This window comes from Delphinapterus leucas, chromosome 6, assembly GCF_059928025.1.
Source record: "Delphinapterus leucas isolate spDelLeu-1000000601 "Yukka" chromosome 6, BTC_Dleu_Yukka2, whole genome shotgun sequence".
Taxonomy (NCBI): domain Eukaryota; kingdom Metazoa; phylum Chordata; class Mammalia; order Artiodactyla; family Monodontidae; genus Delphinapterus; species Delphinapterus leucas.
Genome location: NC_143134.1, coordinates 120077477 through 120103564, shown reverse-complemented (window position 1 = coordinate 120103564; position 26088 = coordinate 120077477). Strand labels below are relative to the sequence as shown.

The window sequence follows — 26088 nt, the reverse complement described above, 5'->3', positions numbered from 1 at the left end:
TGAAAACAATAATGATGATGATTAAAAAGGGGAAGCAAAGAGAACCAGACCAAATACACATGCCAAAGAAGTCTTCTAGTGGGTGGACAAGGCCACAAGGACACATGAACCCATACTCTCGGATTTTACCCCACTGAGTAACTGATGTTGGACATACTGCAGGATCACTGGCTGCTGAGCAACGGGCTGCACCATCAGTGGGCCAGGGCAAAGCAGCCAGCATGGGAAGGGAGGGTAATTTTAGCAGGCAGAGGCTCAGCGAGAAGACTCTGACACCCCACCCCCACCCCCAGCAGCAGGAAAGGTTAAGTGCTAGTCTCCACCTGTTCCCGCCAAAGGCCCAAGGCATTCTGCCAGAGGCCTTGGCATGGACACGCACTCTGAGGATGGGGATTTGAAGGCAAAATATGACCCTAAGTCCTATTACCTTGAGCTTGGCTCTAAAACCACATGAAAAGAGGAGAGAGATTGCACCTTAAGACATCTCTGCACTGAAAACTGCATTTCATCAGACCAAGGAAGGGACGGGGTGTTGGTTGGGCCCAAGGCCTGCCCTCTGCCTCCAGAGTTCAATTTAAAATCTGTATCTCAGCGGGGAAGAGGCTGCAGCTTGGGCACACGAAGGTGGTAAACGCACTGAACTTCACATGCAATTTCCTGGCCTTTCCTGCACAGAATAATTCAGACATTATATATAAATAGAGCAGTGAAACATTTACTTTTTTTCACCTAGACCTACAACATCAATACATATAAATAAATTCTAGTGTTTTCTGTTTTTATTGGGGGATGGGGGTGGGGAAATACAGGGGCAGAGAAAAGGGCTGGAGAACAGGTGACCCTTTCGTTTTTATTTTTTCTCAAACAGGAAGTACCGTCACTCCGATGGCAGGTTCACCTGAAGCATACAGCTTGAGAGTTTGTAACAGCATCCAGGACTGTCCTGTTCAATTTCAAAATGAGAAAGCCTTTTTTCCTTTTGACAAACAATGTGCACTGGAATTAGGTGTGAGGGGTCTGGCCGTGTTTCTAAGTGTGAGTGTGTGGCCTCTGCAGGGGCGGCTGGAGCGGAGAGGAGCTCAGTCAGGGCGGCTGGGTGCGGGGACGGCAGCTAGGCACTCGTGGGGGAAGGGAGACAAGAGCAGGTGAGCCAGTGGGCAGCCCTTCAAGAAGGGCCTTCCGAGTAAAGAGTCAGGGGATGAAGGAGAGAGAAAAAAAAAAAGCTAGTGAGAAGTAAGGCCTGAGGGTGGAGGCAAGGAGGGGAGTGCTGAACACTGTCGATCAAGCAGCGAAGCATCTTTCAAGAAAACCGGCCTCCCCGGATGACGCCGGAGGAGCCCCGCACCCTCTGCCAGGAGGCTGTTGCTCCCCCACTTCCTTAAAGTGGTGAAGAGCAACAAGTGACTTCAGCGGTTCCTAAGGCGCTTCTTTCCCCGTGTTCCACACTGGACAGAGCTTAGAGCCACTGCCCGAGTGACTGTCACACACCTGTGGCGACACTGCGGGTGGACTCTGTGGGGCACGCCCCCGATCGCCTACTGCCCATTCTCCGAGGCAGGTCTTCTCTGGACCCGCCAGCAACGGCAGGTAGATGGCGGGTTAGTTACTCCCAAGAGCGTGAGCAAAACTTCAAATGTCCCCTCGCCTTTCCTTGGAATGACAGAATTTGGGATGATTTCCTTCTAATTCTTATCTTAAAAACAAAAGCCTAGCATAAAATGCCTCACACAGACTCTGACAAGGGCAGCTGTGCAGACTTACGAGGCTACCCAGGCTGTTCTGGGAGTCACCGTCAGCCCTGCAACCCATCCTCCCCTTGGACACTGCTCTGTCCTTGAAGAGACCCACTGCCCAGCTCAGGCCTCTCTGTCCCCACAGCCTGGGTCTGCTGCTGGGAGCGGAGAAAAGGAAGCCCTCCCAGCAGCCTCCCAGAGCTCAGGCCTCTGTCGCAGACCCAACCAAACCCCTGTCCACGCGCTCACGGCCACACGGAGGAAGTGCACGGTCTCTAGTGACAACCGTCCACGCGTCCGTCACCACAGAGGAAGGGCGTGACTTCCAGTGACGAGCTGTGAGAGAGGTGGAGGGACAGAAGGACCCAGAGACACGGAGGCAGCTCAGGAAGGACGAGGGAAGCTCGGAGGGGAGGGAGCGCGTGGGAAAACATCAGGCCCCGCGGGTGCTGGAGTCCCAGAAGCAGACACTGACAGGGGCTGGTGCTGTCAGTTCGCACCGTCCAGGCCAAACTGGAAAATGCCAGGGCCTTCTATCTCCATGATTCACCTCAGGTGCCCAGCGGTCAGTGTCCCCACCAGTTTTGAAGAGTTCAAGACAGAAATTCTGTGTAATTCTGATGCTAAAAACGGCGTCAACTTCACCGGGCCGGGCCGCCCATTAAGTCGCTGTGGTCACCAGGCCAGCAGCTTCCCGACTAAAACGCCATCCCACCTCCCCTCCCTCCCACCACCGCTTCCCAAGCTCAGGAGCGGTGTCTTAAGTCACCACTTCTTTTTGCAAGTAACCTCAAAGGTTAACCAACCGAGACACAGAGAGCAGGAGAGGAGAGGGCACGTTCCTACACATCACCTCTTAAGGTATCACAGCAGTGATGTATCAAATGAACAGGAGAGAGGTTAAAAGGAAACTACCGCAACAGAAGAGGGATCAGGGACAGGACGGCAAAGAACATATAAAAGTCCAGCTCTTACAGACGAAGCTTGTGCTTCTCTTTTCCTTTCTCTTTTGTAAAAACCTTTAGCTGCTTTTTAGAACGAAAAGCCTCAACTAAAACGGCCCTGCTGCCAGACCACTGTGCCCGGGGACGGAAAGCAGGGAGGGAAGGAAGCTCGGTGGAGGGCGCCGTGGCCGCCGGAAGCGGGATGAGGAGGGGAGGGCGGGGTTATTCTGCACAGCACGACGGCTCGGTCACTCCACGGTCGTGGCGCAAACGAGGCGGGAATGGAGTCATTTGCTTTTTTGTTTTTTTTCGTGTTAAAGCCAAGCAGGTCAATGCCACAGATCCACGGGTGCAAGCTGGTTGGACAACGGAGCTTTCAGGAGTGGAGGAGAGCAGGGAGATCTCGCAGTCCGGGCCAGGTCGGTGGACGGTGGATCCACCTGGGAGACTCCCCAGCGTCCGGCGGCAGCGAGGTGGAGGGGCGGCAGTCCTTGTGGGCAGGCCAGGCCCAGCATCTTCAGGCCTTGCTCTCCTCCACCTTCACCGCCCGGGGCTTGATGGCTCCAGTTCGCTTCAGCTGGGAAGCGGCTGAAGGGGCCTCCTGCAGCTTCACGGCTCCCAGGCTGGGCTTTTCATCCACTCGTTGTTTTGCCTTTGGACAGACGGATGGGGACAAAGAAAGTTACCCTTACGCAGACACACCTGCCAGGATCCGCGGTCCCACCACCCGCTTCCTGCTCCTGAGTCAGAGGAAAGCCACCCTAAGAAGCCCATCCTTCGGTCGAAGGACCAAACTCAGAAGTGACTGGCCTGGGAAGGACGCTGGCATGAGGCTGCTCTGGTCCCTCCCACGGGCGCTGAGCGCAGTGATTCGGAGCCGCGGGAGGACCTCTGCAGGCGGCACACCCAAGGCCGCTTGGAGGGACCTTTTTCAAATCAGTGCACCCCATTGCCCCTCAGAGCTCCCGACTGTGCTGAGGGGGCGCAGGGCCTCTCGCCCAACTTGGTCTCCCAGATCTTCCACCCTCCCCGACTCCCACAGTGTGGAAACCTCTCCCCAAGCCCCTAGTTTGACCCCCGAGTCGCGGTCAGGGTCCCGTCACTCTGCAGCTCTGCGCAGTGAGGTGTGTCGCAGTGAGCAGCCTGCCTTCGGCCCCTCATACAGTGGGGGGAGCTCTGAAGAAAGCTCTAGAAGCTCAGTCCAAGCAACTCAAAGAGCAACCCTCGGGGAACCAAGTCAGGAGCCGTGAAATGAACAATCAAGCTTCCAGCTCCACCATCCAGGAGCGCTGTTTTACTAACACCCCCCGCCTGACGAGCCTGAGCTCTGGAGCCTGGTCACATTTGAGAGGAGTGAAGAGAACCACGCTGAAGGCCAAGACGCCGAGAGACCCGTCTCGTTATAAAACGGGGAAACGTCATTCCGTCTGGATCCCACCCGGCCAAGACGAGGACGAGACACAGCACTTACGAGGCCAGCACGCGCAGGCACACACGCCAGGCACGCACGCGCACGCACACTCCCGGCTTCTAGAGCTGACCCACGGGCCTAAGCGGGTCCCAGCGCCTTCACAGCCCAGTGGCTGCGGAGGGAGAGTCCACCTTCCGGCACCACCTCCTCAGAGGAACCCGCACCCTCCCTTCTCTGTGGACAAGGAAGGACCCAGACGCCCGTCCAGAGGAGAAGTGCCTTCTCCAGGGGGGACTCGGGCTCCCCGGCTCCCACGCCACGCTCTAAGCGCCAGGGCTCGTCTCTCTTTCTAAGAGGAGCACGCAAACGGCTGGACAGTCCCTCCTCTTTTGGCACTTGGAGACGGGCCTAAGCGTCCGGGGCTGGAGGGTCTGGAAAGCCATCTTCTACCTGTTGAACGTAGTGTCCCTGCACAGAGCCCATGTTAACTGCTGATCCAGAGGGCTTCCCACTGGGGCTAGCAGAGCTAGGCCTGAAAAAACCAAAGGAGGGGATGAGAACACACGCGTCACCACAGAAACGGAGTCAAGCCTCCAACAGAGGAAACAGACCCAGATAGCCAGAGCGCAGGGGGCGAGGGTGTCGCCACTGGGCCCTGGCACCTCCAACCCAGCTCATGGGGACACACCTGAGGGGCAGAGGCCAGGTCCCCACCACGGGCAGACACTGACCGGTCAAGACGACAGACGGACACCAACCGTCTCTCAGGTTTGGAGGGTCTAGACCAACATGATGCTCCAGACAAAAGGTCTATTAACCTGACACATGAGGGCATTCCCTGGCGGTCCAGTGGTTACGACTCGGTGCTTTTACTGCCGTGGACCCAGGTTCAATCTCTGGTAGGGAAACTAAGATTCCACAAGCCGTGTGGCACAGCAAAAAAAAAAAAAAAAAAAAAATTAAAAAAGAAACAAAAATGAACTTAAACTCCAACAGGAGTTTAGACTTCAAAAAGAAAAGGGAATTTCCTAGCGGTCCAGAGGTTAGGTCTTGGCACTTCCACTGCGGGGGCCTAGGTTCGATCCCTGGTCGGGGAACTAAGATCCTGCAAGCCGCACAGCGCAGCCAAAAAAAAAACCCGAACGAACAAACAAACAAACCTGATACGTGAGTTATGCTGAGTATCTTTCCAGTCTTCTCTTGTGGGGTGGAGGGTAGGGGTGGTAAAGAGAGATACCAAAAGTAACAAAAATGTAGAACATCTTTCTAAATGTGTTCCACCGACCAGACAACTAGCTCCCAGGGATGTTAGTCAGGCGCTACGTGGAAAAAAGATCCTGGGGTCAAAATCGTTAGGTAGTTACGTGTGCGAAGTTCTACAGGACTTTCCCCCGGGGGCCACAGGCTGCTCAAGCCCTATGCCGAGGTGCACCCCAACTCCCCAACAAGCCCTCTCGGGCATGCACGCCCCCCCCAAGTATCGAACCAGGGAACACCTTTCTGACAGGGCATGCCTCAGAAGCCCTGTTTCCAGAAAAGTTAGGCAACACTGCACTGTAAAAATATACCAATTTCCCCAACCCCACTAAGACACCAACAATACAAAGGCTGCTAATTAAGGCTTATATTTTGTAAAGATTCTCCAAAGAATAAAGCTGCTGCTGCCATTCCTACAGTGAATGGACACAGGCGACTCTTGTTATGTGAGCGTCCCTTTCCGGATTTGCCTCTGAGGAAGGCTCTGCATCCAGAGGAGGCTAAAACCTGCCTGGGGCAGCAGGGGATCGACAGCCTCTCTCTATGCTTGAAGCTTCCTTTTTCCTTCCAAATCACACTCATGGTTTGGCGCTGCTGTCCGTGTATACTTTTCTTACAGGTCTGTTATTTTGGCCTATGTGAAAAATATGGTTGGAAAGCAAAACAAAAGTCAAGTCAAGCTGAGAGAGTGAAAGTAAGAGCAGGAACGATAACGGCACGGGGGAAAATTCACAAAAAGCCCTCTCTCGGGAAATGCAGCTGGAGTACGGACTGACGTGACCATGGAGCAGGACTCGGCCTCAACACTCTGAGCGCGATGGGGCAGGGCGGGCGGCCGTGCGGGCAACCTTGCCCTCAGCCACGCCGGCAGCCTCGCGCAGGGCACTGCGGGTCACGCACACCTGTTTTACTTGTGTGCAGACAGGAGGAATCTCCAGGAATCTCCCACACGTAACAAGAGTCGACTGTGCCAACCCTCGGGCCAAGCGCCGTGTGCTGCCTCCCCAGCCGCACGTTTCTCCGCGGGTGAGAGAGCCATCAGAAGCAGACGCTCCCTGACTTTCTAACACGCTAAGTCCTGCTGACCCTTGAGCATCCCGGGTTTGAACTGCATGGGTCCACTTACACGTGGATTGTTTTCAGTAAGCACGTACTACACGATCTGCAGTTGGTTGAATCCTCGGATGCGGAACTGCGGACACGAAGGGCTAAACGTAAAGTTATACTTGAATTTTCAACTGCATGGAGGGTCAGCGCCCCTAACCCCTGTGTTGTTCAAGGGTCAACTGTAACTCAACATCGTGACTGATGCAAAGCCCCCCTCTGAATCCAGCCAAGGGACCCGGGACAGTTACTGGAGGCGGAGACAGATCCCGAGAAGGCAAAGAAGGTACAGCTCTCGCCCTATGAGCCCAGCAGCAGCAAGCCCTGGTGGAGTCACAAGGCCATTCAAGGGACATGTGGCCCCAGGAGAGGAACCCCCCCCGCCCACTTCCAGGGTATGTGCCCTCTCTGCCAGTGAATCTTTAAGAACACATCTGGTGAGAAAGCTGTTAGTAGGCAGGGTCTGTCCTGACGCTACTGTAACGGGAGCCTTTCCAGAAAGTTCTCCCAACACCAGAGCGTTTTATGATGATGATTAAAGGCAAAGCCGTGCCCCAGAGTTCCTGAGTCTCCTGTGTCCCAGCACTGGAACTTCACGGTGACACACAGGCTGACAAAGGCGACCCAGCCTCAGTGCCCTCACGCTGCTCTCCCTGGGCCCGCGATTCCACAGCGAGGGCTCAGCTGTGAGCATCCGACCCCCAGGGCGTCTCTTTACCTGTAGGTCTGCGGTGATGGCATGGAGCCTCCTGAAGAAACATTCTGTTTACTGTCGGCAAAGTGGAAGCCCTTCATCTCCATCTGAGAGGACTAAAGACACCGGGAAGTGATGGGCTGTCACTGGAACGCCCTGGGGACAGCTGCCCCCGCCACCAACCACCCTGGGCAGAGCCAGTGGGGGCCACGAGGGCTTCAGGACAGAGAGGCATCTCGTCAAGGAGCGTGCACGCCTGGCCTTCCAGTGCAGGCTGGAGGCAGGAGCGACCATGTGTGTTTGTTCCCTTGGCACAGGTGGGGAGGGCAGACTGTGCACCACCCCTGAGCACTGGCCGCAGTGAACGGGCCCTCTCTGCCCCCGGGAGCTGGCAAGGACTTCGGCCCCCAGACCTCAGCCGCAGGCACCTTCCTCCCTGCCCTGCTCACCCAGGCCTCTTCACGTTGCTAGTAACACGTGACCAGGGCTTCCTGCCACGGGACTGAGAGGACTCGGCAATGAGTGGGCCACCGGCGGTCTGGCGAGGCCCGGAGCCTGCGTCCCAGACCGCCGGCACCCGCCCCCGCAATAGTGGTTCCTGATTGGCCAGAAAGGGTCTCCGAGACGGGAGCCCCACCCCACCCCAGGGCCACAGCAAGACGGAGTCATCCTCACCTCTCTGCTGGTGTTAAGGACCGAAGGCTGGGAGCCGGGTGGGAGCATTCTTCGGGGGGCCCCGACAGAGAGGCTCTGCCCCTGTGACAGCTGGATGGACTGCGGCAGGAGCAGGGGCTGCTGCCCAGAGCCGTACCGAGGCAGGGGCAGCTGGGAGCCAGGCAGCGGCATCGTCAGCTGCTGGACAACAGGGACAGTCAGGGGGAGGACGCCACAAACCACCACTTACACACGCATCCAAGAGCAACCGCGCATCACACTTCACATTCTCATTGCAGATGAAAGGAAGCAAGGCCTTCCCACAGCAGGACAGATCCTGGATAGAACACAGTAGAGATCACCCTAGACTGCATACTCTCAGTGGTAGGGGGCAAGCCTTAGGTGGTGAGAAAAGAACTCGGACGGCTAGAAAATAAGCAGGACAGCTACGAGTGTCAAGTGCAGAAGGCGGGCGGCAAACCCCGTGTGCGTGTTGGGGGGCGGGGGGTGGGGAGAAAGGTCAGGAAGGTCTAGAAGCCTTCTCAGGAAGCAGTGTCCAAGCGAGTCCCAAAAGACGGGAGCTACACAGGAGGGGTCCTTGTGCCCCTTTTTGCAGCACAAAAAGGCAAGACTACTTCATGCTCTGCCTCCGAAGGTGACAGAAAACAACTGGGGTCTGGGGTTTAGGGTTCCTGCAGTCTTGGAGCCTTCTGAAGCCTGTTCTCCTGAAGTCCAGAACGAGGTGCGAGAAGGGAAGGAGGTGGGCCAGGAGACCCTCGGGACGGGGCGGGCGGGCCAACTGTGGTCTCTCAGTCACCTTCCTCTTCATCTCCCTGCTACTGAGCCCACAGTGGAGGGTCGGAAGGACCTACTGGAATGGCATCACTGAGACGTGGGGCAGCCGGACCTCAAGGCCCGGGCCCCTCTTTGCGCACAGCTGGGTGCGGGAAGAAGGTAGGGGTGGCTCAGCGTTTCTGGAGCGCTGGCTCGGGGCGCGGTGTGTGAGCCGACGTGAGTCTTAAAGAGGCGCCCTGGCTGCTGTGCTGAGAACAAACTGGCAGCTGAAAGCAGGAGCTGGGCGCAGGGGTAGGGTGGAGGGGAAGAGAAAGGGCCAGACTCTGAATACTTTTCAAAGGTAGGGCTGACGGGATGTGACGCATCAGTGGGGGCGTGGCAGAAGCAGGGATCCAGGGATGCCCCATGCCGGACCTGAGCAGAGATGACGGGCAGCCCACTGGGTCTGAGTTCAGGTCCAGGAGACAGAAATTCGGGAGAACCGGGAAGCGTTGGATGTGGGTCAGGCTTAGAGCCACAGGTCTAGAAAGAGGCCTGAGGATGGCACCCAGAAGGCACAGCGAGTTACTGCCTGGGGAGGCAACGGGGAAACAGCAAAGGAGACCGGGAAGAGGCCTCAGGGAGGTGGAAGGAAAGCCAGGAACAGTGTCTTCGGAACCCAGAGAGCGTGGTTCGGGGGAAGGAGTGACTACTGATGGGTCAGTAGGAGGAGGATGAAGAACCGTCAGGTTCAGTAACGTGGAATCTACCGGTGTCCCTAAAGAAGTGTTCTGTTTCTTAAAAAACGAGGAAAGGCCGGGCTGCCTGGGGATGTGGCGGAAGGGACCCTCACAGCCGGACGGCAGCACCTCTACGTGCTGATGGAGGGAAGAGGACGCTAGCTGGAGCAGCTCCCAGGCGGGTGGAGAGGATGGGCTGCCCGCTCTCACCCCAGGGCCCCTCGCAGGCTCGGAGACGTGGCGCTGGGAGCTTGCAGATGTTCTCTTTTCCTCGTTACGACTCATTTCTTTGGCGACACAGGATGCAAAATCACGGTGGGGGAGAAGGCAGTGAGGAGGGTGGGGAGGTGCCCAAACGTTGGCTTTCCAGAGGGCGGCTGTATTTAACCTGAATCCAGTCTGACGGGGTCGGTTTCCCTCCAGCCTCAGGAAGCGGGGCAGAGGCGGGCCAGGGTTTAACCCAGGTGAGCACAGGGAGGGAAGGGCGGGGCGGAGCTGAGTGCAAATGACAAGGAGCTGAGGACTACCCTGGCGGTCCAGTGGTTAGGACTCCACGCTTCCACTGCAGGGGGCACGGGTTCGATCCCTGGTTGGGGAACTAAGATCCTGCGTGCCACGGCGCGGTCAAAAAGCCAAAAAAGACTAGGAAGGTGTCTGCGGCTCTGCTGAAGGGGGCGGGGGGCAGGGATGGGGGAGGGAGAATTAAAAGGTGGCTGGACGTGGGTCACCAGAGGGAGGGAGGGAGAAAAGTCAGAGGTGGTGAGCAGGTAGGACCCTTCGGCCCGAGACCAGGGGAGAGGTACAGCGACTGGCAGTGACCAGTCCAGACTGGAGGCAAGCAGGCACTGGTAGTAAGGCCGTGGAACTGGGGGCAGAGACCTGGGGGTGAGGGGTCACCTACAGAGACACCTAAACCCCTGAGAACTACAACGGGAGACGTGCTGGAGACTAAGCCACGGGCCAAAGGAGGGGAGTGACCCTCAGAACCGTCTAATGCACCCACGGGTCGGGGGGAGGAGGATGTGGGACCGGACACGGACTCAGCAGCGTGGTGCCCGTGGCACACGGGGGCCAGCGGGGGTACAGTCTACGGGGTGGGCTCCAAAGCCAGGGTGTGAGGGGCAGGCAGGGAGAGTGGCCTCGAAGCACGCGTGTGCACGCAGAGGAGACACGCAGCCAGCCCCACGGCCACAGCAGGAGGGCAGAGAGGCTGCAGGAGAAGTGGCGCCCTCGCTCTCAGGGAAAGCCCAGTCTCGGGACTGCTCACAGGAGGCGGAGCAGCTGGCCCTGGTCTGGCAGCCCAAGGACTAGTGGCAGTGGCTACAAGCAGCATGTAAGTCAGTGGGCATCACGAGGCAGATACAAGGGGAAACGATCATGAAGAAAAGAGACCTAGGGCTTCCCTGGTGGCGCAGTGCTCAAGAATCCGCCTGCCAATGCAGGGGACACGGGTTCGAGCCCTGGTCTGGGAAGATCCCACATGCCGCGGAGCAACTAAGCCCGTGTGCCACGGCTACTGAGCCTGTGCTCTAGAGCCCGCGTGCCCCAACTACTGAAGCCCACGCACCTAGAGCCTGTGCTCCGCAGCAAGAGAAGCCACCACAATGAGAAGCCCGCACACTGCAACCAAGAGTAGCTCCCGCTCATCGCAACTAAAGAAAGACCACGCGCAGCAACTAGGACCCAACACAACCAAAAATAAATAAATAAATAAAATTAAGAAAAAAAGAAAAGAGACCTAGTGTTCTGAGGTGGGAGTGAGTGAATTCCTGACCTGCGGGAGCTGGGAGTCCAACATCTGGGAGGCGCCAAGCCCGGCGGCCGGGCCGAGCTGGCCCTCGTAGACCAGGGCTTGGTTTCCACTCATGGGCTGGTAGGGCGAGCCGGACTGGGGCTTCACCATCTCTAAGGGCTGCATGCCTGGGAACGCCGAGTAGGGGGGCTTCAAGGCTGTGCCTCCGGAGAGGATCATGGTGCTGGGCGGCGACAGGCTGGGGTGCATATACACCTGAGATCTGCAAAAGCCAGAGAGACGGTCGGGGCAGGTGCACGACTGCACCAGCTGATCTCACGTGTGGGCACGCCTCAGAATCCCCGCAGGGCTCGTCGCTCCAACACAGGCTGTCGGCTCACCCCCAGGGATTCTGACTCAGAAGGTCTGGGATGGGCCCTGAGAACTTGCACTTAAACAAACTCCTAGACGGTGCTGCTGGTCTCGGGCCCACGGTTTGAGCATCACTGGACTAAACAGACAGCACAGAGCAGGAGACACTGAAAGAGTGGGCCAGAGGCGCAAGGTGCAGCGAGGCGGGAGAGCAGGGAGGGGCCGGAGGACACAGAGAGCAAGGGCAAGGCCGGGCCACACCCCGCCCACACCCACCCCCAAGCGGGGCAGCGCAGAGCAGCAGCCGGCAAAGGGAAAAGGCCCACAGGCCGGGAAGGCGGAAAGCCCTGTTGCGAGCTGCCAGCCCCCCAAGTCCTGGCGTCTCACCTGAAGGGCTGTAAGGAGCTGAAGATCTCCTGAGACTGGGAGACGGGGAGCCCGCCCCTCAGCCCGAGCTGGGCTTGAGCTTGCAGAGACGTGTGAAGGGAAATCGGGATCTGCTGGGCAGCGGCAGCCTGTGGACGGCGGGCCAGGCCATCACCGTGCTGCCCTCCAGGCTGACGCTCACCCCCGCCTCCCACCCCCACCCGCCCTTCTCCACGGGCAGCCAACACCGCCCACGATGCAAACTCATGTCCTGCCTGTGCTTCCTTCACTCTTGGGAGAAAGCAGAAAACTGGCAGCAATCCCAAACCAGGGCGCATCCCTATACTGGATTCTGTACAGTGGCGGGAACACTGGCTACACGAATCAACAGAGGGGGGTTTCAGAAACGCAACGGTGGATGGAAAATGTGTGTGAAGAAGAACACGTGCAGTATGATCCAGTTACGCGAAGAACAAGGTCTTGCAAAACCAAACAACGTAATACTTAAGAATATGTTATGAACAGAGATCAGGACAGGCCAAGTCCTCTGTCCCAAAAACAGCACTTCATCCTGGTCTGTGCGGGCACACGGGTCGGTGGGGCCGCAGGACGATTAGGAAGGCCCAGCACCAGCTTCAGGAGGAAGACTTCCAAAAAGCACCCCCTCGCGGCACAGAAAGTATGCCAATTCTGCATAAAAACAAACACCTGCTCGCTTCTACAACTACCTCTTTCTAACGCATCCATGCCTGGGAGTCTAGGCCTTTCTTCTCTTCATCAGAAGGATACCTGATCACCAAAGAGAATTCCGTTTCAGTGAATTCCCCAGCTAGGGCACAGGAGCGCTTCGAGAAGGGAAAGCTAAGCAGAGTCTGGAGCACTCAGCTCCATCCTCCTCCTCGTCTCTCGAGTACTCATCCAGTAAATACTGACTGGCTGCCATACGTGCCAGGTACTGAGCGGTAACGCGAGGGGCACAAAAAGTGAGATACACCACGGACAAATAAATGAAGAAGGCAGGTAACTACGCCGTGCGCTGCACCCCTCCCCCACCCCCCCGCGGGGCCACCTGGCTCGCCGTCATCACCTGTTGGTAACTCTGCTGCTGAGGTATCGTCTGAGGAACCAGCCGGGGCTGACTTGCAAACACATGGCCATCCAGGTAGAGAGGTGGCAGGTGGTTGCCTGGAAACAGAATCCGAGGGGGTGAAACAGGATCAAGTCTCACTGTTCCAGAAGGTGCTGGGAATCAGTGGGAGGAGGGAGTGTGTGCACTGCTGACCCTGTGCTCCTGCGTGGCCCAGGGCCCAGGAAGAGGGGCTGGCTGCAGCCTGCCTTTCCCACCTCACCCATTTACCCACGGCCCCGCACACAGGGGCCAGGGGGTTCATTATAAAGGAAGGCTGCCTGGGTCTCTCAGTCACCTTCCTCTTCATCTCCCTGCTATCGAGTCCACAGTGGAGGGTCAGAAGGATCTATTGGAATTACATCACTGAGACTTTGGCAGCCAGGCCCTCAAAACCCCCACAGGCTCCCTTGGGGCACCAACACAGTGATGAGGATGGTGACAGGATAAAATTGGGCTCAGCTGATACAAAGCACTTCCCAGACGCGAGCTCGTCTCACTGGCGTGGCGACCCCACCCAGGGCCGCCATCACCCTGTGTGATGTCGCGGAGGAGGGGGCACAGCTCAGAGAGCTGCTCATGCGGCACGGTCGGACCCAAAGCCAAGTCTCTGATCAGATCCCTCTGCAGGAGGTGGAAGAGCCTCACCAAAGTCGCACGGTCCTGCTTCCCAGCCCAGGAGGCAGCTGACCTGAGCACGTGGGAAGCTACGACCCCCAGCCTAGAACGCGCCCCCCTCTACACACTCCTTAAGTCAAGGCGGGGGTGGTACTCAGGGCTGAGAATCCAGCCTTTCTCTCGAGTGAACGGAGAAAGCTCCCTGAGCTGGCGCGCGGGGGAGATACCTGGAAGAGACGCAGAAGGTGCGACCGAGGCCACGGGCATGGGGGGCATGGAGACCCCACCGAAGGAGCTGTAGCTGACCCCGCTGGAGGCTCCCCCGGAGGACGGGGGCTGCAGGCCCGAGCCAGTGCCTCCTGGAGAGCTCTGCTCCGGCAAACTGGGCGAGTTTTCCCAAGCCTTGCGTGCAGACTCCATCTTCAGAAGCAAGGAGGTGGGGGAGATGAAAATTACCGTCTGGGAGGCAGCGGACAGCACAAGTTAAGCCCGGGGAGGTGGGCGGGGCCGCCCGCTCCTGCCCCTTCACAAGCCAAGGCACCGGTGGCCCCGCCTTGCTCGGGGTCAGTGTTACCTTCAGAGTGAGGTCGGCGGTGGGGAAGGACATCTGGGAGAGGCCGATGGCCCTCTGGATGTGATGATCGCGCCGCAGGATGGGAATACTCTGTGCCAGCCCAGCCTGAAGGGGAAGGAGACCACGGGACACTGACAGGCCCAGAGAAAGCGAGACGCCGTGTCCAAACACGCCTTCCGTTTTGGTCGTGTGCACTCGAGACCCCTCCAAATGGCTGCCTCCACCGACTCTCTCGAAAGAAGGCCGTGGAGAGCCACCCTCATCCCCGCACCCCGAGCCCTCCAGCAGGGCCGCCGTGTTTTGGCAACAGAAACACGGCTGGCTGCCAGTACGCAGGCACCACTACGTGGCATGGAGATACCAGGTCCTGTCTCAGCCCCCTCCCCCAAAACCGTGAAAAAGAGGTCCTGGTAACACATGTTCAGAAATGCAACTGCTAGGCCCTCCTCCTGCAGTGCCCAGCACCCACCAGCACGACACAGGGATTCTGAGAAACCTCAGAGTAAAGAAACCTGTTTAGTGCAGCATTCTCAAACATGTGCGACCACAGAACCTGGGAGGTTTTAAATCACAAAGTACCAAATAAACCAGACCTTAGGAGTTACACTCTCCCATTTTAAGTTCACAAAACCAGAGCGTGGAACAACTTGCTCAAGGACGTGTAACTAGCTAGAGACAGCATCAAGACTCAAACCACGTCCGCCCAACCCCAGAGCCATGGCTGGTTCGCCCCCTCTGGTTTCGGAACACCTCACGAGGCTCTTTTTGCCCAGGGCCTGCTGGCACGGGGACGACAGAGCTGGAGGTGGAAGCACAGACTTACGTTACTGGCCAACGCGTCCTGAAGTTTGACAACTGGATTCCCCGCGGGACCAGAGGCAGAACCGGGCTGCAAGCTGAAATCAGAGTCCTGGAAAAAAAAGGGAACAAAGCCCACAGAAATCACTGTGGCTCACCTTCTGTCAGAGACCCGCGTTAATGTGCTCCACAGTCTCAGCAACTCAAAAACCCACTAAGCAGCATTCACCCCATGAGCAAGATGGCCAGATGTTTCCCGAAGGCCCCGAAAAAGGAGGCCACCCCCTTCTCTCTGTCCGGCTCCCTGCTCGGCCTGAGAACCTGCCTGGTGTCAGCAGGGAGACGGAGAACGTAGCTCACAGCACCTCTTCACCTGCAAAGCCACCCGCCACGCTCCCCTGGAGCACTGCCAGCGCCCATGTCCCCGCTCCTTCTAGGAGCCCACCCTAAGCTCCCCGCTTCCTCTCCAAGCACCAAAGGTGCGGGGCGGGGGCACAGGTAGAAGAAAACAAATCAAAGCCTCACCTTTGGATTGACTCCAAATTCAATGGGGGGCACTGGCAGCACAGAGTCCACGTGAATCTCCACCCCATTGACAGGGGGGACCACAGCCCCTTGCAGCCGCTCAGCCCCCTCGGAGCCCTTTCTGTTTTTCAGAGACCGCTCATTGCCGATGGGGCCTGGTCTATGCTCCTTGCTCTGTCCCGAGCCTTGTTCGGAATCCTTGATGGAAAAGCAGAGAAGCTGAGACGCACAGCCTGGAAATGACCCTGATCTCCAGCTTCCAAGGGACCAGGAGTCGGGGAAGAAGACAAAAGATACCACCAGCCCTTCCGCCCAGCCCGGCCCCTGAGAGCCAGACTCCCAGGTTACCTTTGGCTCCGACTGCTTCTGAGTCTGCTCCTTGTGGCCATCAGCCTTGGGCTCCAGGCCGGGCCCGCTCGCCTCCTCGGGTTTCAGAGTGCCGTACGGGGAGCTGCGCTGCGAGGAGGTCGCTGAAGACTCCCGAGACTCGGCGCTCAGGTCAACGCCACTGTCTCCCTGGCTGCTCTTAAAGCCCTGCTGTGCAGGACACAGGAGGGTCAGAGCCCGGGCCGCTCGACATGTCTCCCGGCCCGAGCCCACGATCACAGGTACGCGTGGGCCCTGGATGGAGACCACAAACCCGCTGCGCGTGTGACCACCGCCAGATGCCGAGGAGAGGCCCTCACGCTGCCTACCCAGGGTGGGTGCCGCTCCCTGGCCATCCCCGCTCTTCCTCCCTCCCACACAGGCCCCTCCCGCAGATCCGAAAGCAAGACTGCAGACCAGTGACGAGCCAGGCTCACTGCTCGGCCAGGGAGAGCACGGGCGGGCCTCTGGGACGGCGGCGGATGTGAGCACACGCCTGGCGCCCGGCGGCCACTCACCTCGGCAGAGCCAGGCTCAGTGCCGGCAAAGGCAGTGGCGGCTTTGGCCCAGGAGTCACCGGTCGAGGCCTGAATGGGGAGGGCTGCTAGGGAGGAAGACAGAGAGTCAGGACGTCGAAGAGGAACAACCAAGCCAGAAATACAAGCACAGGCGCGGCTCACACAAACCCAAGTCTCTGAGCCGCCCCCGCTCCCACCGCAATCGACCCATTAGCGAAAGAGGAGCTGGTCTGATACCTTCACCTGACTTCCCAACATCCTCAGGCAGATCTCCGTAAACGTGCTTCCTGTGATTTCACTGACAATGTGCCCTACTAAACACACCAGCAACTTTTCACTCACACCAGTTAGAATGCTCTATCACTACCTCTGCTGCAGTGAAGCTTTCTGCACATAAACCACTTATTTCTACACGTTGGCACCTCTACAAGTCTCTGAAAAATTGAAGCTGATGTTACTCAACTTCTGTTAGCTCACAGACCACTCTGAGAACCCAACAAAAGCCATGGACCCTGTGCGTGCATATGAAATCTCACATGCTCTTTTTAAGATCCAGGGGCCCTCTGAAGTCACCCACAGACCCCTGGTCTGAGCAACCAATGAGATGCTGCAGAATCCTGGAGGGAGAGCGTGACTCCGGAGTTAGTCCACTCTGCTTGACCAACACGGCGGGTGAGTACTTTTGGACATTTATACCATGACACCCACCACTCTCACAACCAAACTGACCGATCAAAATTTTATTAAAAGTTATCGTACTTTCAGTCAGAGTTGACTATTTCCCTATGTTATTTTGCACTGTGCTAGAACCAAGCTTTTAACCAGGAACATGAAGATAGGCCATGAGGTAAAACTGAAAGAATCAGGTCCAGAACCTAGGCTCTTGGGTGTTTGTCACATGGCTCTGGGGTTGTCACTTAACTCTGGAAGCCTCGGCTGCTTGGAACAAAAGAGCTGGAAATGGATGATTTCTCCGAGCTCCCCCCTGTATACCCTGCAGGGCCCTGCCGAAAGCAGGCATTCAAGAAGGATCTGCTCAATTAAAATGGTTTTGTATTTTAAAATGAAAAATTACCAGGAAAATAGCACTGGGTAAGAAATTTTTTCAGGGAAACAAATTTTCTAAAAGGTAAAGGCCACCCTAGTCTGGTTTCAAACCTAAGACAGCATTTGGGGAGGAGCTGACAGAAACTTCCTTCTGCTGAGGAAAGAGCACACAGCACAGACAGGAAAGCTTCTGGACTCCTGTTCTGAGCAGTCGTCTGCTGCTCTTCCTCAAGGGAAGAAGGAAGGATAACTGGTGTGAGCAGAGTCAAGCCAACTCCCCGAGTGGCCTCAGCTGGGCGGGGGTGGGGGCCATCCTTTCCCATCACTGGGTGTGGAATGCTCTCCTCTCCACCACGTCTCAGGCAGGGAAAACCTGACGTCTGTTCAGAGGCTGCGGCAGCACGTGGTGCCAGGATGGCATCCAACGCCCTGACTCAGCAGAGGAAGCCAGGAAACAGGTAATGCTCCATCTGTGTTCACGGCCCCAAAGCAGGATGCTCCCTAATAAGAAGCCCCGAGCCTGTGAGGCAGCCGTGGGCCGAGCGGCTGGGCCCATACCCCGAGCTCTTACCCTGGCCGCTGCTCTCCCAGATCTCGGTGCCCAGGCTACTGCCAGGCACAGCTCCATCACCTTGCTCCAGGCACAGGTGGTTCTGCTTTTTCGCAAACCGAGGAGGAATACGAGAGGAAAGACTTCGGCCTTTGACAGGTACCTAAGGAGAAGAAAGGTGATGCGGTCTGGCCTCGACCTCAGACGTGAAGGATAATGAGCTCTCCCCAGGAAAACTACCCCAGGCACCAGAACCACACCCCCGGAAACTGCTCCAGTGACGCTACAGCCAGCGGCGCTACAGCCAGACCTCAGCGTCAGCCAAGACTCAACCATGTGGGAACTGCAGTGCCGACCAAACCGCCCCCGGAAGTGACCGGTGGGCTGTGACCTGGGACTGCGGGGCAAGTGAGCAGTGCTCAGCCCCGACTCCGTTTCGAGTACAGAGTCGCCAACCCTCGTGACTCCCAGGGTGATGAGTCTCGTCCCACTCAGGCCGGAGCACAGTGGAAGGAGGATGGACTTCGGGGCTGATGGAGGCCTGTGTCCTGCTCGGCCCTGTTTCGGCGGGTGTCACCCCGGACCAGTCCCCCTCTCGGACAGCAGGGGTAACACCATCTGCCGCCGTGGAGCCACGGGGATAGCGGGCCCTGGGAGGCAGTGCGTGTTTAATAAACATGCCTTCTTCCTCTCCTGTCTTGGGCCTGATTCAGAAGCCCCGTCCGCCCCGGCCCCGCCCACGCCACGCGCCCCGACCTGCACAGCTGGCTCCTTCCTTCTCCTCTCTTCCTCCAGCACACGGCGCTGCTTCTTGGTCAGGACTTCGATGAAGCCTTCCCCCACCACAGAGCCCACCTCACCCTCCTCTCCGGGGCTGGATCCGCAGTTTTCAACGCCGGCATCTGAACCAAGATTCACAAGGAAAGACAGTGAGTGGTTCCATTTACTGGGAGCCAAGAATAACCCAACCCTACAGACACCTGATATCTAAGGACCGGCTCAGCTCAGAGGCCAGGCTCTTAGCTGGCTTGGGCCTCAGCATATTCACCAGGGTCTAGGAAACCCAGCTATGATTTCTACACCCTTCTCACGGCCCCTCTAACACAGTGTTACCTCAAATCGAAGAGGCTACAGTTAAGAAAACAGTCTTCGGAGACAGACATACTTAAGTCCCGGCTCCGCTGCTAACCAGCTGTGTGACCTTGCACAAACCACTCAACTTCTCTGGGCCTCAGCTTCCCCATCTTTAAAACTGGGGCACTGCAGGGCTGTTATGGGGGTTCAGCAAGGTTGTGAGCGACATGAAGGCAGGAATCCTTTCTGTTTTGCTCTTAACCCAGTACGTGCCCAGAAGCTAAGATATTCAGTGAAAGGGCAAACCCGGCAACCCACAGAGGTGGCCACGGCTCCCCATTTGGCCCGGATTCTTCTTCCCCTGAAGAGGTGAGGTGACACTCACTTCCATAGTTCAGGTCAAACGGTTTCATGGTCTCTCCCTGTTCGCCTGCCCTCTGGGCAGCCAGCTGGGCCTCCTTCTCTGCCTTCTCACAGGAGGCTTCAGGGATGTCAGAGGTGGCATGGGCTGCCCGCTCCAGCGTGTAGTGGCCGCTCCCACTGCTGCAGCCAAGACCTCCAGGCAAGGTGTCATCCGGGGACCTACAAAGGAAGGAGGATCTCGTTAGCTCAGAAGTGACCAGAGGCTGGGGCAGGAGAGAGAAGGAGAAACCGCACAGGCACGCACAGCACGCACACAGCACAGTGCCTGATCTTTGTCACTGCCTCTCAGCGTCCCCTCCGCTCAGCAGAAGCCGCCTGCTGGCGGTAGCTCACTCTGCAAGCCCGTGTGGAGGCTGCCCCAGCACCACTGCTACGGCAGAGCCCACGGGAAAACTGCTCTCTCCCCAGCCCCTTCCCAGGGCTGATGCTTCTGTCCTTTCCCACTGTGTGCCAAACCCAGTAGGGCTACAGAAAGGAGAGGGAGAAGGGGGAATGCTTAGAAAGGGGCTGCAGAACTTCCTGCTCCTCTCCTAAGACTGACCAGAGAGGAGCCCAGGCCTCGCCCTACCGCCAGCCCAGCTACTGGGGTAGAAATCAGAAGCAAAGCCAAGTCTTGGCATCTGGGGCCGAGAAAGCTAGTCTAGATGGACACCTAAAAGAACCCGCATTCTTCTGTGCTTCCTTCTTTGGCGGTATGGATTAATTACAGGCCAGGCTTCGGTGCCCTGAATTCTAAGGAGGCTGGGAGGTGGGAAGCAGTCTTCCTCAGCACGCTAGGGCGTGGCCTGTGCACGATGAGGAATGCAGGCTGCACAGCGTCTGCCCTTGCCCTGATTCCGGGCCAGGCTTGGGCACTGAGCCGACACCGAGCACCGATCATCACCGCCCACCAAAGCCTCTAATTCTAAACGAGACGTGCTCACCAGGCCTCGGGCAGCTCACTCCCTTTGCTTACCGCCTGGCTCTCACCAGGCCAAGGTGGCAATCCCCAAAGCGGCGCTGCTTCTCTTCACTGTCGAGAAGCAAAGCCACTCAGGGAAGAGCGATCTCTGCGGGGGCCAGGAGGCCAGCACTGCCCCACGTGTTCCTGGAGGACGCCGCCTGGCAGCAGCCTGGAGCCAAGAAGTCTGGTGGACTGACCGGTACTCACGAGGCGCCGTGAACAGGGAGCGCCCCTCTGTGGCGGTGGCCCCTCGGCTGGACTCCGAGGAGACACACAGGGACTGAACTCGTGAGACAGGGACTGGGATGGGCACCACAACCACAGGGGGACCGGCGGGGCAGGGGCTCTAGGCTTAGTTCTGAAGCCACAGCAGCAGCAGCACGCCACAAGAGAAGCAGACAGCAGTGCGAGAGCCAGTGACGGAGACGCTCACGGACAATGGCCTCGGCGGGCAGGCGCCCTCCTGGAGCACAACGAGGGGGAAGGAGTCGGGGCCCTGACACACGGCGGGACACGCATGCATGAAGTACCGCTGGGACAACCGGCTAACAGAACGACAGCAACAAAAAAGAACGCGGGACTCTGTTTCCCGTTTACCTTTTGGCTTTCAAAGGCGTCCCACTCTGATGGCTCTCATAACGGGGAGAAGTCTCACCGCCACCTGGCCTAACAGGCTTCTCCCCGAACCCTCCCGGCTCCAACTTCCGGCTCTGTCTGTCAGCGAGGGGTCTCTGGCCGGAGAAGCTCCGCTTGGCCAGCTCCTTCTTCTCGCCCGTGCTCGCCCCGGGCAGGCCGTCGGCCTGGGGGTCGGGCTCGGGCCCGGGCCCGTCCCGCCTCTCCCGCCTCTCGCTGAAGTCGCTGCTCTCAGAGGCCGTCTCCCACTCCTCGTTGGCATGGTCCGAGGAGTTCTGGTAGGCGAGCTCGGGGGACCTGCGGCCTGTGGTGCCGCTCCTGTCCCCGGGACAGGGTCTGGGCCGGCCCGGCCACTGGCCCGCCGGCAGGGGCTGCTCATCCTCTGGCCCCCACAGGCCCAGGGCCTCCCGCTCCTGCCGAAGGCGCCGGAAGCGGGGGGGCTTGTCCTGGCGCGGGGGCCGTCTTCTCCTGAAGGGCCGGTTCTCGGCATTTTCGGAATCTGCCGCGTGGTCATCTTGGAAGAAGGCCCTCTTGTCCTCCACACGGCCATCCTCGAAGCCCCGGGTGCCCAAGGCGTCGGGGTGTCTGTAGGCGTCCGGGATGTAGTCTCTGTCTGAGGGCCGCCGGGCCCCGCACGTGTCGGGGGGGCCGGACTCCTGCCAGGAGGCGCCCAGACCCCGGCTCGGCCAGGGGGCCGCCTCCTTGGCCGCGAAGGTTCTCCGGCCATATGCGCAGTTGCTCAGCCGCGGGGGGAGGGCGCGCCCGAAGGCCCGCGGGCCTCGGTTCTTGGCCTCTGGCCCGCCGTGGTCCTCGGGGCACATCCTGCCGGACCTCCAGGACTCCCTGAAGTCACCCTTCCTCCCGGCGGCCTCCTCCCTCTCCGGGAGCGCGCCCTCGTCCCCGGTCTCGGCGCCCCGCTGCCGTCGCCGCTTGGGAAGCTCCTCGTACTCAGAGCCCTCGCTGTGCGTCTCACTGGCGATCCTCCGCCGGGGCTTGGCCCGGGGGAAGTCGTCTGCCAGCCCGAACTCTCGCGGTCCCCGGCCGCGGCCGCTCCTCTGGCTGCTGCCGTAGAGGCCCCGCGCCCCAAGGACGCCCCCGCCACAGAGGCCGCCGCCCGCGGGCCGCCCGCGGAAAGTGAACTCTCGGAACCCGCGGCCACGGCCCCGGGCCTGCCCCCGGCCCCCAAAGGCCTGCTCCTCATCAATGAAGATCCAGTTATTCCTCCTGGTAGGGGGGGTGTGGCTGGCCGCCCGGGCCCCATCGGGCTGGCCGTCCTCCTCCGGCCGGCTGGCCTCGCGGCCCAAGGCAGCACGGGCCGAGCCCCGGTCCTCCGAGGCGGCCAGGGCCACGCTGGCCAGCGCGGGGGCGTTCTCTTGGTCCTGGTCCTCGGCCGCCTCGCAAACGGACCCCGTCTCCCGAGCCAGGCGGGCGCTCCCCTCTCCCAGCTCCGGCTTCACCTTGTCGAGCTCCTTCTCCTTGTCTTCCACCTTGAGGGCCTTCAGGACGGGCTTCTTGATGGGGCCGGACCTCCGGGTCCTGCTGGTCTGCTCCGGGTGCTGGCTGCCGGCGCCCCGGGCTTCTGGTGTCCACTCGGGCTCCAGGGCCGGCTGTTTGCCGGGGCTCCCTTCCTTCTCCCAGGAGGAGACACTGAAGGACAGCTCCTCCTGGGGCGCCTCTTTCTCGACCCTGGTGTCTGGGTCGGCGGCCTTCGGCTGGCGGCTCACGTCCCAATCGCTATACTCTGGTTTTTTCTCAGCCGGGGCAAAGTCGGGCTCCAGTGTGGAACACCTGAGGTTTGGGGTGTGACTCCCAGGCGCGCCTGCTTCCTGAACATTTTCTTGGGGTGGAAACAAAATCTCCTGGCCTATTCTTTGAGAAGAGACACAGCTGTCAAAGTCTGCTGGGGCCTTCTTGTCAAAAGCACTCAAGTACTCCTCCCCTCTCTCCTCAAGGAGATCGCGCCGGGCACTTACGCCCCCTGACCTTCCAGGTGAGGCAGAGTAAGAGCTTTCATTCCTGAAAAGGAACCAGAAAAATCAGTCAATGTGATTGGAGCCTGGTTCCTGGGTTCCATGCTGAACACAGTTTAGTTTTAAAAAGAAAAAAATTTAAAAAAAAAAGAAAAAGAAAAAAACATAGGCACCAACATTCGCTCTATCTTTAAACAGGTCTCAGAGATGCTGGGCCATGGGCTGGTGGCGGCCCCTGGAGTCCAGAGAGCGAAGAAGTCAGTGGCCGGTGGGCTCAGCGAGCGGCCGGGGATCCTCTGGTTCACACAAGCTGGAGCCGGGGCGTCCGCGGAGAGGCTGGGGCGCTGGGCCAGCACAGCCAGCTCGCCTTTACTTTCACAGGAAGGAGCCACGACACACGCACTCAACCCCGCATGCCCTGTGAGGCCCCCACCCCTCAGCCCTGCCCAAGGTTCCGCGGGATTTGCCTCTGACGCCAGGATTTCTCCCGGGCCCTCAGTTGCCATCAGTGCCTCTCACACAAAAGCATCCGGCCATCCTTATCTCACTCTCCTTCCCCAGGGGGCACCATCACCTGGGACAGGGCCTCTTCCCAGAGCCTTATCTCAGTGAGGACCTGGAGACCCCTCCTTCAGTTCCAGGTCAGTAGGACCAAGTTTCGCCTCACCTGACATGCATGTCCATGGCCAAAGTGTCACTGGATTTCGGGTGGGGGAGCGAGTAGCCCTTGCTCTGCAACGCCATGTAACCCTCGGGGCTCCACACAGGGGCTGCATCGATGGTGGTCACTTTCCTTTCTGGCAGTGGGGGCACACAGCTCTGATCCTCAGAGCGACAGCCAGTTCCACTGAGAGAATCCTGGGCCATCATGGGTTTCATCAATCCTGAAGAAGGCAAAGAACCAATCAGTCACCTCGTTTAGCAAGCCATGGGTCAACCACAGGCCCAAAGGAGACAGGCTGCCCCAACTCTCACATGGATCCCACCTGTTTAACATCACTGAGGTCCCATCTTTCTGATCACAGAACCTCTGAAGGTACACACACATGCTATCTGAAAGGCCTGTTCAAACACCTGTAAGGTCCAATGCTAGTTCCTGGATGAAGAGCCCCCGTGTTGAAGGCTATAAAAAAACTGGCAAATGGGGCTTCCCTGGTGGCGCAGTGGTTGAGAGTCCGCCTGCCGATGCAGGGGACACGGGTTCGTGCCCTGGTCCAGGAAGATCCCACATGCCGCGGAGCGGCTGGGCCCGTGAGCCATGGCCGCTGAGCCTGCGCTCCGCAACGGGAGAGGCCACAACGCAGTGAGAGGCCCACGTACAGCAAAAAACAAACAAACAAAAAAAACAAACAGGCAAATGGAAACTGGAACCATCAAACGGGAGAGTTCATGGGTGTCAGCGCAACACTAGGGGGGGCCAGTCAGTCAGCAACGCAAGATGCCTGAAGGTCTTCTGCACAGACACAAGGAAGATGAGCTACGCTCCAGGGAGCCTACATGCGACAAGGAGCCAGCGTCTACCTGCTTCCAATTCCCTGCAAGAAGATTCAGAAAAGGATTGGGGCTTTAGCTCCTTTTATTTCTACCCCTAAGCTCGACAGTAACACTCCACATTTTGTACATGGAAGGGCAGTGGGGGATACACAAATGACACTAAACTGTTAGCTGGCCCGAGGAGACTGGGACATGCTGATGTCTCGGTCCTACCAGATATAAACCAGTCAGGGAAATGGCACCCCCGCCCTCCCCGGGCCCCTCTGTCCACATCTACCAAACAAGGGGGCTGGGCTGCTGCAGACGACATTAAAGGTCTCTCACTGGGCCAGATTCTGTGGAGAAAAGAAGATCTGATTTTTCAAATACTTCACAAAGCTAATTATTGGCCCCCAGTGTTCTTCTGCCCATCTTTTGAGATAATCTGACCAGGAAAATGGTTCTGCGTTAGACCAACGGCTTTAGCCTTTCTTTTAGCTGTGGAGTGCTCTGTCCCAATGCTATCAATATATGACTCCAGCACAAAGTTAGGCTGAGTCAGGTGACGGTGGGGACCCTCTCTGGAATCCTAGAGTTACACACCATTTATTAAGTACTGATTACAAGGTGTGCGGAACTGCTCCACACTGTACATGGACCTATTTTTGACAATATGGCAGCTCATATTACCTGAAAAAACCTCCTGTCACAAAAATGCTGGACAAAACACATGAAACATTTCACTCGCAGAGCTCTGTTCCCCCAAAACCGGGAAACCCCCAGGGAGCTGAAACCACAGCCACGGCCAAAGCCACAAGCTGGTGCTCCCTAGAGGGGAGCCAGGGACACATCCATCAGATTTAGTAACCCACGGGCATGCTCCTAAATGCCCCCCAGGACAGGAGACGGGGCTTTTCCGCACAAGGCAGAGAGCTACAGCTGAGATGCTGCTTAAACAAACGCCCTCAAAGGGCTATGCCTTCAATTAAAAGGTGCATCAGAAAAATATATGCTCTTTAGTACAGGGAGATGACTGAATTTGTGTCTTGGCCTGGGCTAGAGTAGGGAAAACAGTCCTCCGTGAGGACTGTTTCATAGCCACATGCCAGCTTTCATGCAGGTCTGGGGGCAGGAGGGTGAAGTTCAGATTTATACCCCTAGAATGTTCCAGAAACTTCCTGAGTTAAAATAAAGGGTAGTTCTAGGCTGGCGGAAGAAAACATAAAACCACACTGGAGGGATATACCCTCAAACCAAGCTATACTAGATCCCCACGATAAATAAAGCTCTGCTGAAAATGAACTCACAATCCAAAATTACCAGAACACTGTGTGGAAAACAATCCACTATGAGTCCATGGTAAGCCCACGGGATTATATACCTTCCTCAAGAACTTCAGGTAACAAATTAAACTGTGAAGCACTAGAAAATTATGTTTTAAATGATTACAAGCATAAAGGAAGGAATTAAAAACTTACGAAAAATATAAGACACAAGAAAAAATGACAGATTTGAGGAAAAAATTCTGGTAGTAAAAATACAGAGTCACTGAAATTAAAAACTCACTGGACAGTAAAAAAAAAAAAAAAGAGCAGATCAGACACAGTTGGAGAGAAAAGAGAATTGGAAAATAGTTGAAGGATTTTCCCAGAAGGCACCACAGAGGTTA

The 26088-nt window shown here is 57.8% G+C and overlaps 1 protein-coding gene and 2 non-coding genes across 23 annotated transcripts in view; all 3 read right to left on the bottom strand.

The window, feature by feature from the left end:
- Positions 1 to 699: 699 nt before the first annotated feature.
- The window catches only part of PRRC2B (proline rich coiled-coil 2B), an 87577-nt gene continuing 62188 nt past the window's right edge, over positions 700 to 26088 (bottom strand). The window contains exons 16-34 of one of the 21 annotated variants that reach the window (XR_016393665.1): positions 23614 to 23830; positions 20941 to 22992; positions 19363 to 19559; positions 18660 to 18805; positions 17925 to 18066; positions 16307 to 16392; positions 15771 to 15959; positions 15423 to 15620; positions 14923 to 15009; positions 14100 to 14204; positions 13753 to 13945; positions 12869 to 12966; positions 11803 to 11930; positions 11086 to 11326; positions 7819 to 7998; positions 7168 to 7259; positions 5857 to 6553; positions 4539 to 5407; positions 3288 to 3329 (exon numbers count right to left, since the gene is read on the bottom strand). Coding sequence is in view for 15 of the 21 variants with exons in the window: in XM_089913886.1 (XP_089770012.1) it covers positions 3195 to 3329; positions 4539 to 4620; positions 7168 to 7259; positions 7819 to 7998; positions 11086 to 11326; positions 11803 to 11930; positions 12869 to 12966; positions 13753 to 13945; positions 14100 to 14204; positions 14923 to 15009; positions 15423 to 15620; positions 15771 to 15959; positions 16307 to 16392; positions 17925 to 18066; positions 18660 to 18805; positions 19363 to 19559; positions 20941 to 22992; positions 23614 to 23830 (4568 nt within the window). In the remaining 6 variants the exon portion in view is untranslated. Of the gene's footprint in view, positions 3330 to 4531; positions 5408 to 5853; positions 6554 to 7167; positions 7260 to 7818; positions 7999 to 11085; positions 11327 to 11802; positions 11931 to 12509; positions 12571 to 12868; positions 12967 to 13752; positions 13946 to 14099; positions 14205 to 14922; positions 15010 to 15422; positions 15621 to 15770; positions 15960 to 16306; positions 16393 to 17924; positions 18067 to 18659; positions 18806 to 19362; positions 19560 to 20940; positions 22993 to 23613; positions 23831 to 26088 lie in introns of those variants that run through there. The other 20 variants (XR_016393666.1, XR_016393667.1, XM_089913886.1 and 17 more) reach the window with 20 other exon arrangements.
- On the bottom strand, positions 8603 to 8688 carry LOC115802742 (small nucleolar RNA SNORD62). Its single transcript, XR_004023272.1, has one exon. It is a non-coding gene; the product is annotated as a small nucleolar RNA SNORD62 (small nucleolar RNA).
- LOC115802741 (small nucleolar RNA SNORD62) lies at positions 13194 to 13279 on the bottom strand. Its single transcript, XR_004023271.1, has one exon. It is a non-coding gene; the product is annotated as a small nucleolar RNA SNORD62 (small nucleolar RNA).